Source organism: Musca domestica, unplaced genomic scaffold (genome assembly GCF_030504385.1).
Source record: "Musca domestica strain aabys unplaced genomic scaffold, Musca_domestica.polishedcontigs.V.1.1 2, whole genome shotgun sequence".
Lineage (NCBI taxonomy): Eukaryota > Metazoa > Arthropoda > Insecta > Diptera > Muscidae > Musca > Musca domestica.
In genome coordinates this window covers 31,009,396-31,025,545 of record NW_026712249.1, presented here as the reverse complement: position 1 = coordinate 31,025,545, position 16,150 = coordinate 31,009,396, and the positions used below count along the sequence as shown (strand labels likewise).

Below are 16,150 nucleotides of genomic sequence, written 5' to 3'. Positions count from 1 at the left end.
GCCCCTCTGCCTATTAGAGATAGAGATTGACATATACCCAAATTTGGTTTTAAAAATGGATCCCTTGATTTCCGGTATTTTGAAGTTTTATATCCCAATATCCAAGCAGCTCGGATATTTGTGACATTTCGGGTTCTTAGTATGTAGCTTCACTACTCCGATAAAACATTTAATGTAGCTTAACTTTATGACAGGACCTCCTGATCTTCTTTATTGTTCCAGTTTGGCATTAAACCAAATTAGGTATAATTTGACATTTAGGGTTCTCAGTGGGTAGATTTTCTCTTCTTATAAAAATATTCAATATAAGTACAGCTTCCATATAAAGGAACTTCCAAATGTTTGCGATTTTTAGGATAGACTATGAGCCAAGCTTACACATGGTGGAGGGCACAGCCAAACTTAACGTAATGCAAAATGATCTACAGGGTTCCCCATATTCGACGGACCCTTCTGGCAACGCCATAACTTTCGACAGAGATGTCACATCGCTTAATGACATACCGCGATTGAAGCGTCAGTCCAAGCAGATTTTTATCATGAACATTTTTTTACACGCCACGCGAGCGCCCTGAAATAGTTGAAATTTACATTCAACAGAAGAAATCAATTGTGAAAACTCAACGTGCGTTTAAAACATTAAAAAATGTGAGAAGTGCGCCTTCTAAGAACACCATTAAGCGTTTATACGAAAAATTTTCGACTGGTAAGGCTCTTTCTAATCCGAAGAGGCCATATAAAAGTTGACCAAGGCGATCGGCCGAGCATATCGCTGCTGTACGAGCCAGTGTTGAGAGGTCCCCAAGAACATCCCAAAAACGCAGTTCTCAGCAGTTGGGCATGGCTCGGTCCACTTTACAACGGATTATTGGCATTGATTTGCATTTGTTCCCGTACAAAATTCAATTGACGCAAAGAATGTTGCCTGCGGACAAGCCTCGTCGATTGGAATGGGTCCAAAATAAACATGGGACCGTCGAATATGGGCAACCCTGTAGTTTGAAGATGAAATACATCGGTTAATGTCTTCTGGTAATTTATAATTTAAAGACGAGAAATGAATCCCCGATGTCCTTCAATCTTTTCTCAACCTCATAATACTACACACATTTAATCAAGTGTAAAGGTGGGACACGTCTACCAGTTTTGTGAAAATTCTCGGATGAACGAAATTAGACAAAATCGGATAATCCTTTCGGGAAATATTGGGCGCACCCGGCAGATAGATGGGCGGACAGACATAGATAGAACGACTCTTAATGCCTTAAAGCTATTTTTGTCCAGGGAGACTTGAGTTAGCTTAGACAAATTGCAATAAGTTGGTATGGGAACACTTTACAATCATTCTTCTGCAAACCATCAACACTTAAAAATTAAGTAAGGTCATATGTTATGACTCTCTCGAAACTTGAAGATAGATCGGCCTACTCCTGGCTACCACAATTGAAATACAAACGATTTTAACTTATTTCAGTTTCTTTAATGGTGTGTTTTTATTGCAATTGTCCGCGACAGTCCCTAAGGAATTTGTATTCAACAGCGTGCTTTGATTATTTCATGACCTATGATTATTAACACCTGCTGTTTTTGCATAAACACTATTATTTAGATAATTCACCCAACCCTAAATAAAGTCACATGCAATCGGTTGCGCATTCTGCCAATGCAAACAAAATGGCTTTGCAATATTTCACTCAACTCGGTTAGTCAATCAATAAAACTCATAACCATTACAAGTGCAATAAACAAGAGACTAACGATTTAATGTCGCCATTGGAAAAGTTGGCTCTGAACAACAGTCAAATTTCACCTTCAATGCTGCCATTAATTTTGGCCACTGTCTGGATAGTGAGATATGATTTTGCCATTTACACGGTGTCGGCTATAACAATGGGCCAGTATGCCAGCGACCAGCGAAAGCGTAACATGCACAACGAATTGATTGATCGAATTCTCAAGGACACCATGAATCCTTATGGAATTATCACATATTTTGTGGAGGGTGAAATGTATCCCAATGAAGATTTTCGTGCACCCAGTAGTCATGAAGAAGCTATGAGGAGATTTTTCAAATACTATGCAAATCGGTTAAAGTGTATATGGTTTATGGATAGCATGGAGTCGTATATGTAAGTAAAGGGAGCCATGAAGGAAAATGTTTCATACTCTCAGCATTATGGCTATTCTTGGACGAAATTTGATAGGTTTTCACAATAACAAGTTCTTCTGTGGCTTCAAAAATAAAGCAATTTTTCGACAAGCTCTTGGACTTTTATAGCCTACAACACTATGAGTTGGGGGTATTATAAGTTTGATTGGACCAAAAATTACGTAACACCTCGAAATATTGGTTTCCCACATAGGAAAGTATATATGGATCATCCTATCTCGCCGAGCTGAGTCGATCTAGATATGAATGGCCGTCCCTCCGTCTGTCCATCTTAATTTGCAATCACGCTACAGGTTGCAATTATGGCCCACTCCTCACGAAATTCAGAATGGGGGTGGGGTTATGGTCAAAATAGAACCCTACTTTTTTGGAGATGATCGCATAATATCTAGGGGTTTAAATGGACCAAAAACTGAAAAAATTCTTGATTTTGTAGCTGCTCTACAGGTCGCAATTATAGACCAATCAAAGTGGAAGTTAGCATGGGGCTGGAGCTTAGGGCTGGGCAGAAGCCTTCCATATTTAGTGTTCATCGGGTAATATTTAGTGGGTGAAAAGGCCATGACACTTGTGTTAAATAAAATCAAATTTTCCATTAAACCGCGAATAATTTTAATCCCGTCGAAGTCACAAATAGACGAACAGGTCAATTCTAACCGTTACGTAGATGCCGATATTAAATATATCGGATATATATAGCGAAATATATACAGTGTATATATACAAAGGAATGGGATGTTAGCTAGAATGCTTATATCTCAAGAATGGCTAGACAGATTTCGACAAATGTTGTCAATTCAGAATGCCCTCTTGGCGTAAAAGTATAAAATCCAAAAAAAAAAACCTTAAACAGATGCCAAGATGCCGACGTACACAAAAAGTGAACTTCTGGCTTTTTATACCCTACACCACAAGGTGGTCAGTGTATTATGTCTTTGTGCATTTGTTTGTAACAGGCAAAAGGAAACGAGATAGGCCCATTCCTTTTGATGATCTGCATGGAATCACATTCTGAGTCGATTTATACATGTCCGTCCGTCCGTCCGTCTGTCCATGTATTTTTGTAAACAAAGTACAGTTCGCATTTATTGCCCGATCCAGATGAAATTTTGCACAAATCATTTGTTTGGCCCAAGGACGTATTGAAATTGGAGATAATCGGTCAAAATTTAAATATAACTCACATATATATCTTCGCCCGATTTGCTTTTATTGTGCACCAAATTTGTAATATCAGCCCGAATAGTATGGAATTTTGCAGGTACGATCAGATTGGACCTGAAAATAAGTAAGCCAAATTTGATCGAGATCGGTTTAGATGTAGCTACAGTTCCCATATATATATTGTTCATCCGATTTGTTATTTTTGTCCTCCGCAGCCGTAATATGCACTCTGTAACAACAATATTTGGGAAAATATATCAAATACAGCTCAGAAATACATTTGCTGAATTTTATCGAGATCGGCTCAGCTTTGGATATAGCTCCTGTGTATAACTTCGTCTGATTTACTTTTGATTGTTCACCAAACGTCTAATATTTGCCTAAATTGGATGAAATTTGGCACATACGACCGAATTGAGTCTAGAAGCTAGTATGTCACATTTGGTGAAGATCGGTTTAGATATAGCTATAGCTCCTATATATATTGTTCATCCGATTTGTCATATTTTTTACCCACAGCCGTAATATGCACTCCGTAACAACGATATTTAGGGAAATATATCAAATACAGCTCAGAAATATCTTTACCAAATTTTATCGAGATCGGTTCCGATTTGGATATAGCTCCCATATATATCTTTATACGATTTCAAATTAATTGTGCACCAAATGGGCAATATATGTCCGAATTTAAAAGATACAAATGCTTCGGCATATTTAGTCCTTTGAACTTTAAATTATAATTATAATCATATCGTTTATGATTGAATTCTCCCATAAAAACTTTTAATTGTTATGCGGAGCTCTACTAAATTAGCAAAGTGGTGGAGGGTATCATAAAATCGGTCCCGCCCGACTTTAGGACCTTCATTACTGGTTTAAAAATATTTTTCTTCTTGGCTATTTATAAGTCGTGAATTTTTAATATGGATTTTTTGAATATTTTAACAAGGCATTGATGGATATAAATCATATATTTTGGCCATACTCTAAGGGTATATATCTGTCGGCAAGTCGACTGATACTTCCAAATATGTTCCTAACGAAATTTTTGTATTTCCCCAGAAAATTTGAGAAGAATCTCCTTCATCCTCATCGTGATTTCCATCGCAATGGCTTCTTCTTTTTGGTCTATACTGGTTCTGAGCCAAATCGCTTGGCCACCATACGCAAGATCTTCCGACGCCTGTTCTATTTGTATGTGGCTCATGTCAACGTCATGATGATGGTTGACAATGATGTCCATGTCTACACGTACTTTCCATTTACCGCACGAAAATGTCATTCGCCAGAGCCGGAACTGCTGTTGACATTTCGTGGCATTGATACGGATCCAAATTTCAACATAACCGAACATTTATTCACCAGCAAAGTAGAAAATATGAATGAGTGTCCCTTGACTATTGTCTCATGGCCATATGCTCCATTTATAATGATCGATAAAGATCCGAGTACGGGTGTAGTGAGATCGGTGCATGGTGTAGAAGGTTCACTGCTGACATTACTTTCACATCGCATGAATTTTACAATCAATGTAAAGGAACCCGATCCAAGGGAAGCAGGGGAGATTTTTCCCAATGGCACCGCTACTGGGGCAATGAGAATGGTAAGTACTTTTGTTAACAAATCTGCTGAGAAAAACAAACGTATAGTTGATAATTTTGCCTGACTAATTGACTCTTCAATGTGCCGAAGTTAAAACTTTGACATAATTTATAAAAATCATTGTTTTTGGTAATATAAATCAGAGCTTTGAGATGCACAGCAGGTGCTTATGCCACAAATTTCCCTGAAACTTAAAGGTACTAAATACTTTACCGTTTATATTGAGTGGTGGCATAAAGCTAGAGCTGTGAAATATTCCATATGGGGTTGACTATGATAACAAAATGTTTATGCACCAAAAACGGCGAATTGTATGGATGTGAACTAAAAAATTACGGAATCTGTCACGATTGCTGTAAGAATTTTTTATATACACCTTTAAAATGTATCTCTATTTTTATACCCTCCACCAAAAAAGGTATAGAGGGTATATTAAGTTCGTCATTCCGTTTGTAACTCATCGAAATAATCATTTTAGACCCAACAAGGTATATATATTCTTGATCAGCGTAAAATTCTAAGACGATTTAGCCCTGTCCGTCCGTCTGTCCGTCTGTTGTAATCACGCTACAGTCTAAACGAATTAAGATAGGAAGCTAAAATTTTGCACAGATCTCTCTTTTGTCTGCAGGCAGGTCAAGTTCGAAGATAGGGTATATCGGTCCACGATATCGTATAGCCCCCATATAACGGTACCCCCGATATTCGGTATTTTGATGATTTTAGCCACATTTTTCAACGGAATTTTCTGAAAATCCACACAAGGAGTTCCTTGTGGGTACTTTATACCTAGGCAGAGAATTATCTATATAGGTCCACGATATCGTATAGCCCCCATATAACGGTACCCCCGATATTCAGTGGTTTGATGTTTTTAGCCATATTTTTCAACAGAATGGTCACAAGGGATTCTTTATACACAAGGGGTTCTTTGTGAGCACTTTACCCCCCGACAGAGAAATCTCTATATAGGTTAACGATTACGTATAGCCCCCATATAACGGTACCCCGCGATATTCGGTATTTTGATGATTTTAGCCACATTTTCCAATCGTATTGTCTGAAAATCCACACACGGAGTTCTTTGTGAATACTTTACTCCCTGAAAGAGAGTTGTCTGTATAGGTCCACGATATCGTATATCCCCCATATAACGGTACCCTCTGATATTCGGTATTTTGACGATTTCAGCCACATTTTTCAACGGAATTGTCTGAAATTCCACACAAGGCGTTCTTTGTGAGCACTTTACTCCCTGACATAGAGTTCTCTATATAGGTTAACGATATCGTATAGCCCCATATAACGGTACCCCCGTTATTCGGTATTTTGATGAGTTTAGCAATATATTCCAATGGTATTCTCTGAAAACCCACACAAGGATTTTTTGTGAGCACTTTAACCCCTGAAAGGTATTTGTCTATATAGGTCCACAATATCGTATATCCCCCACATAACCGTACCCCCGATGTTTGGGGTTTTGATGATTTTAGCCACATTTCCCAATGGAATTATCTGAAAATTCATACAAGGAGTTCCTTGTGAGTACTTTACCCCCAGACATAGATTTGTCTATATAGGTCCACAATAGCGTATATCCTCCCATATATCGGCACCTTCCGATATTAAGTATTTTAAAGATTTTAACAGAATTTTCAATGGATTTTATTTTTTTGAATATTTTCTAATTCGTTCCAAATGGTGGAGGGTATTCAAAGTTCGGCCCGGCTGAACTTACTGCTTTTTTACTTGTTATTTCCTATATTCAAGATATTTTATTGCAATGGTCCAAAAATATAATAGTGGCTTCGAGAATCCTCTAAAATGACTTAAAATCCACGGTTACGGTGCTGCAACTGCCTGAAAAAGTCTTTCAAAATCTGCGTAAACCAAAATACCAAATGCATTCGGTATCTTAACTTACATAAAAATTGCTGTATATAAAGAGTCCATTAAGCAATCCAAATATGTAATTTTAACTAATCCCATAAGAAAATGTAGCCAAAATCCTCAAAAATATCTTTACAGGGTTACATAAAACAAACTACAACAAAGTCAAACGCCACAATTTTTTATTCTTTTCCAATTTTATTAAAAAAAAGCAAAAAATGTCGAAAAAAGCATCAAATTTTGGAATAAGTTCAAATTTGTTCGAATTGGTCAACTTTGGCACGAATTATAGCCTTCAAACGGCCAATGGAACCGTCACACACTGTTTTTGTTTGCGTGTTCAAGACACCCTCCAGAACATTTTCGCGACAATATTCGGCATTTATTCTGATGCCACAGTCGATTAATACGAGCGGAGAGTGACCATCGACTGTTATGGCGGCCCACACCATCACCTTGGCCGTTGCTTGAATTCTGGTGGCCAACCGAAGGTGCACATTTTCAGCTGACCTCTTTGCAAGTAACCACGATAATTTTGTTTGTTTACAAACTGCTGGACAACGAATGTTTTCTCATCGGAGAGTGCCAAATTCGGCAGTTCACCACTGTCGGCCAAGCAAATTTTTATCTCTTTTATGGCTATTTTCTTTCGGTTGCGGTGTAAGTTCTTGAACTTTTTGGAATTTCAGTGGCTTTACCCCGAGCACATTTTTTAATATTTGACGAATGGAATACTGTGATATGTTCAGCTCACGAGCCATTTCAAGTCGATCAACTCGCTTCTTTACTTTTCGAACCATTTCTACTGATGTTGCCGTTTTCTTCCGTCCACTTTCTTGACGTCGGGCTACTCTACCAGTATCACGCTAACGAGCGATGGTACGAGACACAAAAGATTTTTTCACATTTAAATGCTGGAGTGCTCCAACGATAGCCACTTTTGGTTTTGCAGTCAAGTATAAAGATATCACACTATTACGCTTAATTCTATTACGATTAACTGTTTTTTATACCCTCCACCATACTATGGAGGGTATATTAATTTTGTCATTCCGTTTGTAACTCCCCGAAATACTCATGTCAGACCCAACAAAGTATATATATATATATATATATATATATATATATATATATGTATATATATATATATATATATATATATATATATATATATATATATATATATATATATATATATATATATATATATTGTACCAAATTTGAAACGATTCCGGTTAACAATGTCACTAAAATCATCAAAATACCGAATATCGGGGGATACCGTTATATGGGGTCTACACGAAGACGTGGACCTGAACAGATAATTCTCTGTCTTAGGCTGTAGTATCCATTACGACCTTCAAATGCCAAATTTGAAACAATTCCGGTGAAAAATGTCGCTAAAATCATGAAAATACCGAATATCGGGAGGTACCGTTATATGGGGGCTATATGATAACTTGGACCTACATGGCCCATTTGCGAACTTAACCAGCCTACTGACAAAATATACATGTGTGCAAAATTTTAGCCTTCTATCTCAATTCGTTCGAAAGATAGCGTGATTACAACAGACAGACAGATCAAGAATATATATATATATATATATATATATATATATATATATATATATATATATATATATATATATATATATATATATATATATATATATATATTCAAATACCAAATTTGAAACGATTCCGGTAAACAATGTCGCTAAAATCATCAAAAAACCGAATATTGGGGGGTACCGTTATATGGGGGCTACAGAAAGACGTGGACCTGCACAGATAATTTTCTGTCTTAGGCTGTAGCATCCATTACAAACTTCAAATGCCAAATTTGAAATAATTCCGGTGAATAATGTCGCTAAAATCATCAAAATACCGAATATCGGGAGGTACCGTTATATGGGGGCTATATGATAACTTGGACCTACATGGCCCATTTACGAACTTAACCTGCCTACTGGGAAAAAATACATGTGTGCAAAATTTTAGCCTTTTATCTCAATTTGTTCGAAAGATAGCGTGATTACAACAGACAGACAGAGAGACAGACACACAGACAGACAGACAGACGGACATGGCTAAATCGTCTTAGAATTTTACGCTGATCAAGAATATATATACTTTGTTGGGTCTGACATGAATATTTCGAGGAGTTACAAACGGAATGACAAAATTAATATACCCTCCATAGTATGGTGGAGGGTATAAAAATGAGCCATGTACCCCCATATAACGGTACCCCTCGATATTCGGTATTTTGATGATTTTAGCGACCTAATTTAACGGAATCGTTCCAAATTTGGTAATTGAAGTTCCTAACAGATACTGCAGCATAAAACAGAAAATGGGCCATGTAGGTCCTCGTCTTCGTATAGCCCCCATATATATATGGCTTTTAGAGTCCCTTAGAAAAATTTACCCAAAAACGCACAGTTTCTCAAAATGTACAATTATGGTTTCCTCAGTAATTATTTTCATTCAGAGATTCTTTCACACAAATATAATTAAACCCACCGATTATCGCTCCAATATGACTTTGGGAGTATATTCTAAAAATATTCTCAAAACCGCAATATGTGTCTGAAATCGTTAAAAAAATATAGGTGTGACAGTCTTGCAAAAAAAAAAAAATTCCTGGAAAGATCAAGACTTTTATAGTCGATTTATTGTGAGCAAATTTGAAAATTAATGATCAATAATCCACTAATTTATCTCTCATGGCTATAAAAAATTTAATTCCCATAGTCCCGTAGAAGAAATACTTGAAGCATATATATGCAGTATTATGCTTAAAGAGCGGAGAGTTTCTGCAAGTATTTTCACATTATATTCCCAAACACCCATTATTAAAGCTTTTAAGGTCCCTTAGACATATTTTCAATCATAGCATTGATAGTCCCTCCAAGTATATTCTCCAGATATCCACGATAATGGTTGAGACTTTGAGGTAACCTTCCAAAGCATGCCTCAAATACTACAAATTTCCTGAGAAAAGAGTCTTAAAGAAGTTCACGAGTTGACCATTTTGTCTCCAAGTATTTATAATTTTTGCTTTGAAATTCTCTCAGAACAATATCCTGAACAATTTAACTATTTGTGTATAGAGAGAGGAAGAAAAGATTTTAGTCAAATAACTATGATTTTGGCCTTGAGATTGAAAAATGTCTGCAAATATTCACTGTTATAAATCTAAAATTCTCTTAAAAATCACTCAAAAATCCGTGACTGTGATTCTATTTAAAATTTCACAAATATAAGGAGTGTGGTTCGGCTCTAACTGCAACTATGACTACGGCTCTAACACTCCAAGATTATAAAAAATACTTTAAATTCAGGATTTTGACTCTGACTGTCCCGTGTGGCTCTAAGAAATTCCTAAAAAAAATCAAATATCGCAAAAATCCACAATATTGCTGCAAAATTTCATTAGAAGACATTTCACCATTATTATCCTTTAAAAAATACTAAGAGTACATTAGAAGATAAGGAACCCCTTAAAAATCTGCGACTATGGGACTAGAAGAAATCTCGAATGGGACTAGAAGAATTTTCGAATGGGATTAAAAGATAGTCGTCAACTATCGCTCAGAAGGTCCTTCCTTATAATTCCAGAATAGTATTTGAAGAATCTCGAAGAAATGTACCTCTAAAACCCATGAATAGTCCCTTAGAAGACATTTGCCACTTCCATATTTTCTTAGGAAAAAGTCCTTTAAAAACAATGGTTACGATTCTTGATTCATTGAAAATATTCTTAAAAATGGTTTACATGAACGATTATTGTTCTAAAATTTTCTTAGAAAAAAACTTCTCACCAAATCAGGATTCTAGATTACGACAAACCAGAAACTAGTTTTCAAAACTCAAAGAAACTAGTTTTCAAAACTCAAAATGGCTATAAGAGTTCAACGACGTCTTTAAAAGTCTTTAAGAAATCGGTACTTTAAAATTCGCAATTGTAGATGTTAAAGTTTATTAGCAAACAAAGTTCTAAGACATCCTTAGAGAAAGTCAAAATTATGGCGCAGAATTCCCTTACAAATCTTAATGAAAAAATGCAGAGCTTTTATTTTTTAATTTAATGACTTTGAGAAAGTTTTTAACAGTTCCTTAGAAAATTCCTCAAAAATCCGGGATTGTGCTCTGAGAGTTTGTTAAAAATATTCCTCAGAAGTTTAGGAATAAAAACTCTCTGAAGATTTAATTTTGTTTTACGATGTTTGAGTAGAGTCGTTTAGGAAGCATTCATTAAAAACCTATGTTTTTCGGGATCTATTTCACAAAATCTAATGACTTTGACCCTTCCTATTTTTTATATGCAACTTGTTCCTGCAATCCCTGTAGATTTTATTCTTTATATTCTAGCCGGTGACATTAGGTTATGGCAGTCTTTAATATTTTATTATTTTATTTAGATACAACGAAACGTGCCAGCTGAAAATCGTTTCATTTTTCCTCTTTCGTGACCTACGATGTTAAACACCTGCCCTGTTTTTTGTGCCCAGCCCCTATTATTTTGATAATTTTCCACAGCCATTTCGTGTCATTTTATTTTTGCTCATCTTTATTAAATAGGCAAATGAAATTGAGCTGTAATTCCACATTTAAATATTAGTCAATCAACAAAAGTCACAATAAATACAAGGTTATTTTTCAAAACAGCTCTGCTTCCATTACCGTAATGTCTCCATTGGAAAAAGTCCTATTAAATAGTAGTCAGCCTACGTCTAATGTCCTGCCATTAGTTTTGGCCGCTGTTTGGATTGTAAGAAATGATTTTGCCGTCTATACGGTGTCGTCGGTGACAATTGGCCAATACGCATCGAGGCCAAGAAATCTTTACATTCAAAATGATTTGATTAATCACGTGTTGAGGGACACCATGAATCCTTTTGGAATTATTAAATATTTGGTAGAAGGTGAAATATATCCCCATGAGGAGTACGATGAGTCTGTGAGCCATGAGGAGGCAATGGAGAGATTTTTCAAATATTATGCCAATCGTCAGAAGTCGATATGGTTTTTGGATAGCCTAGAGGCCTATCTGTAAGTATGGGAACCATAAAACGAGCTTATGGATGTTGAGTTTTGAAAATGTTCTCACATAGGAAATTCGAAGAGAATCTCTTGAATCCGAATCGTGGCTATCATCGCAATGGATTTTTCATTCTCATCTATACAGGCTTTGAACCGGAGCGCCTGGTCACCATTCGTAATATCTTTCGTAGGTTGTTCTTCTTATATGTGGTCAACGTCAATGTCATGATGATGGTTGGCAAATATGCCTATGTCTATACCTATTATCCGTTCACGGCACGAAAATGTCATTCACCACAACCGGAATTGTTGTTGTCATTTCGTGGCATTGAATCGAATCCAAATTTTGTTTTGAAAAAGGGCCTATTTGGAAGCAAGGTAGCAAATATGCATGGTTGCCCATTGAGTGTTGTCTCATGGGATTATCCACCATTTATATATGTCAAGAGAGATCCACAGACGGGAGCATTTCGAAGAATCCATGGCATTGAAGGTTCTGTTATTTCGCTGCTATCGGAACAAATGAATTTTTCAATTTATATAAAAGAACCGAATCCGAGGGAGGCTGGCGAGGTGTTTTCCAACGGAACGGCCACGGGAGCAGCGCGGATGGTAAGTTATGCTAAAGCTTCCCACGAGAAGTATTAACCATCTCCTATAAAAGATCTATAAAGAGAGCTCTATAGGTGCCCATATAACATTTGTTTAAGAAATCCCTAGAAAGAGTCTATATGGGCTTCTATAAAGGAGTCTTAAGAGGCTCTATAAATAGGCCTTTATAGGCTGCTATAAAGAGGCCTTTATAAGCTCCTGTAAAGGAGTCTTTATAGGCTCCAAAAAGGAGTTCTTATAGGCTCCTATATAGAGGCCTTTATAGGCTCCTATAAAGAGGCCTTTATAAGGTCCTATAAAGGAGTCTTTATAGGCTCCTATAAAGGAGTTATTATAGGCTCCTATAAAGGAGTCCTTATAGGCTCCTATAAAGGAGTCCCTATAGGCTCCTATAAAGATGAAGAGGCCTTTATAGGCTCCTTTAAAGGAGTCTTTATAGGATCCTATAAAGGAGTCTTTATAGGCTCCTATAAAGGAGTCTTTATAGGCTCCTAAAAGGAGTCTTTATCGGCTCCTATAAGGGAATATTTATCGGCTCCTATAAAGGAGTCTATATAGGCTCATATAAAGGGGTCTTTATAGGCTCCTATAAAAGGGTCTTTATAGGCTCTATAAAGAGGCCTTTATAGGCTGCTATAAAGAGGCCTTTATAAGCTCCTGTAAAGGTGTCTTTATAGGCTCCAAAAGGAGTTCTTATAGGCTCCTATAAAGAGGCCTTTATAGGCTCCTATAAAGTGGCCTTTATAAGGTCCTATAAAGGAGTCTTTATAGGTTCCTATAAAGGACTCTTTATAGGCTCCTATAAAGGAGTCTTTATAGGCTCCTATAAAGGAGTCTTTATAGGCTCCTATAAAGGAATCTTTATAGGCTCCCATAAAGGAATAAGGTTTACGATAGTTTACATCGCAAAGTAACCTTTTTGAACTTCCACATTTTTTTTATTGTTGTTAATTTTCGGAGCTAAGAACCCCTTGATTAAGGGTATTAAGTATTATCGGTAATATTGGAGAAAATACCACGAAGATTATTTTGACCGAAACTTTAACCCATAAGCTAGTCAACAGAGGGTTCTTTCCGTCTTTTTTTAACATTTGGTTACAAAATTATTTGTCAAGAAATTCTACTATAAGGCTTAGAAGACGTTGAATTTTATGCAAATGTCTCTTACAGAGCACGATATCAGAAAGATGACGTCAAAGACAAAAATATTTTTTATCAAATTTCATCCATCAGGGCTTTAATAATTTTAAGAATATTTTTAAGGTCTTTTAGGGTCATGGCAGTGAGCTTTGACCCAAAATTAGAATAACGTCCGACTACTGATATTTAAAAAAAAAAAAAATTTTCCTTCCCTAATTTATATTTCAGATACTGCAACAGGAGGCCAATATCACAGCTATAGCCTACATTTACAGCCCCGAGCGTTCGGAGAAATTGCTGCCGAGTGATAGTTATCTAACATTGACCGTCGTGCTGGCCATGCCTCTGGGCAGGCCAATGACACCATTTGAACGACTAATCAAACCATTTCGTTACATTATTTGGTCCTGCTTTAGTTCAAGTTTTCTTTTTGCCATACTCTGTATATACTACATCAAATTCCTGGGCAGATCGAGGTTAATGATTTTCATATATGGTCAGGGAAATCGTATCCCATTTACCAACCTCTTGAGTACCCTCTTTGGGGGCGTCGTTTTCGGTCAGATGCCGCAAAGGAATTTTGCCCGCTATATATTGAGTATTTGGTTGTTGTACACATTCGTTCTACGTTCCGCCTATTCGGGAGCGCTGTTTCAAATCCTCCAGGATGGTCGTGGAAAAAATAATCTTCAGACACTGGATCAGGTGGTGGAACATAATTACACGATTTACACGTCACGCGTTATGGAGAGTGTCATGAAGTTTGCCCTGCCCAAGGCAACTGTACGTCAGTATGATGAGGTGAATACCTTGCAAAATTTACTGGAGACCATTAGTGAGCCGGATAGTAAGGATAAAATTGCATTGTGCCTTTTCGATTTAACCGTCAAATATTACTATCAATTGAATCCAACTCGACGTGTCCATATCCTAAAACAGCCGATCATGTCAACACCGATTATTTTCTATATGCCACGTCATAGTTATATGCTACTGCACACAAGTGGCATCATACTGAGGTTGGTCCAATCGGGTTTGATAAAACGTTTTGTGAAATTCAATGTTTATGCTTCGTCCAGAGATAATGTGCGAAAAAGCGAATATGTCGCATTGTCTTTGGATGTTTTAATTGGCCTCTACTGGGTCTATGGGTTTTTGATTTTTCTTTGTATTTTAATTTTTATTTTGGAAATATTGGCGAGAAAAAGTGGGAAATTGAGAAAAGTGATGGATTTTTTAAATTTGTAATTATTGATTTAAAATTTTAAAAAATTAATAAATGTCAATAAAAATATGAAACAATTTCAGTTTTGCCGACAAATGTATACCTTCAAAGGGTTGTGGACCCTTGGGTGGAGGTTCTGTGGGAGTGGGCCAATATTGTCCATTTCGTATCTGATGAAATTTTACGAAGTATCAAATTTGGCCTGTAATTTTGTAAAAAGTACAAATGTGCGCTATGTACCATAGCCATTGGACCACTTCATCTAATACTGACAAAAAATGTTGGATGTGCAAAATTAAAAAAAAAAATCGAACACCTATTTACAATTCTATAGGATCGAATATTAAATGAATCCGATGATTATTTCGCATTTTTTGAAGTGTTTAGGTAATTCCAAATGTTGACCCTTTTTGTAGGGGGGGATGATATCAGAATGAGTGGTCCTATATAGTCAATCTTCAAAAATTTTTATTAGGATTTTGTGATGTGTGAAAATTTAAGAGAATTGGATGCTCAGTAAGCCTCTTATGACCGTTTTGTTTATTCAAAATTTTTGATCCTTTTTGGGAGAGGTACAAGACGGAGAGAGAGAGATTTACCATCTTCACAGCAGATCTTGTATTGATACAGATATTGGGGTATGACGAATTTCAAAGGAATCGGATGGTAATTTCGGGTTCCACGAGCTTCGTAACAATTCAAAAATGTTGACCCATTCTGGGGGAGGTACCAAAGGAAGCAGACAGATATATCTCATCTTCACACCGGATCTTTCTTCGCATTTCAAGAGAGATTTATTTTTTTTTTTTAATTTATACCCTTTGTGGGGGAGGTTCCATAAGGAGTTGTCCTATATATTCTATCATCGCAGCAGATCTTGTATTGATAAAAATATTTGGGTGTGACGAATTTCAAAAGAATTGGATGATAATTTCGGGTTATACGAGCTTCATGGACAATCAAAATTTTGACACATTCTGGGGAAGGTAATCTTAAACCCGATATGGGGGAGGTAATAGACCTTGTTTTGATGAAAATATTGAGATGTGCTAAGTTTGAATGGAATCGAATGTTAATTTCGCGTTTTATGAGATTCACGGATATTCAGAATGCTGACCCTTTGTGGGGAAGTTACCAGAAGGAGTGGTCCGATATATTCTATATTCACATCAGATCTTGTTTTGGTATAAATATTGTGATGTGTGAAATGTGAAGAGAACCGTATGCTTCTTTCGGAATACATGATCGTTTTGATTGTTCAAAATGTTGACCCTTTGTGGGGAAGGTACCAGA

General features: G+C 36.5%; 1 protein-coding gene across 1 annotated transcript; it reads left to right on the top strand.

The window, feature by feature from the left end:
• Positions 1–1,746: 1,746 nt before the first annotated feature.
• On the top strand, positions 1,747–14,880 carry LOC109611735 (uncharacterized). The gene is made up of 3 exons (XM_059121815.1): positions 1,747–2,129; positions 4,400–4,940; positions 13,861–14,880. The coding sequence occupies exons 1-3, from the start codon at positions 1,765–1,767 to the stop codon at positions 14,878–14,880; spliced, it is 1,926 nt and encodes a 641-aa protein (XP_058977798.1). The 5' UTR covers positions 1,747–1,764.
• The last annotated feature ends 1,270 nt before the right edge of the window (positions 14,881–16,150 follow it).

What these genes read in the sequence shown, in the direction of transcription:
- LOC109611735 (XM_059121815.1), top strand. Translation starts at nt 1,765, where the DNA reads ATGTCGCCATTGGAAAAGTTGGCTCTGAACAACAGTCAAATTTCACCT. An exon ending in GATAGCATGGAGTCGTATAT is followed by an intron (nt 2,130 to 4,399) that starts GTAAGTAAAGGG and finishes GTATTTCCCCAG; the next exon opens with AAAATTTGAGAAGAATCTCC. An exon ending in CTACTGGGGCAATGAGAATG is followed by an intron (nt 4,941 to 13,860) that starts GTAAGTACTTTT and finishes TTTATATTTCAG; the next exon opens with ATACTGCAACAGGAGGCCAA.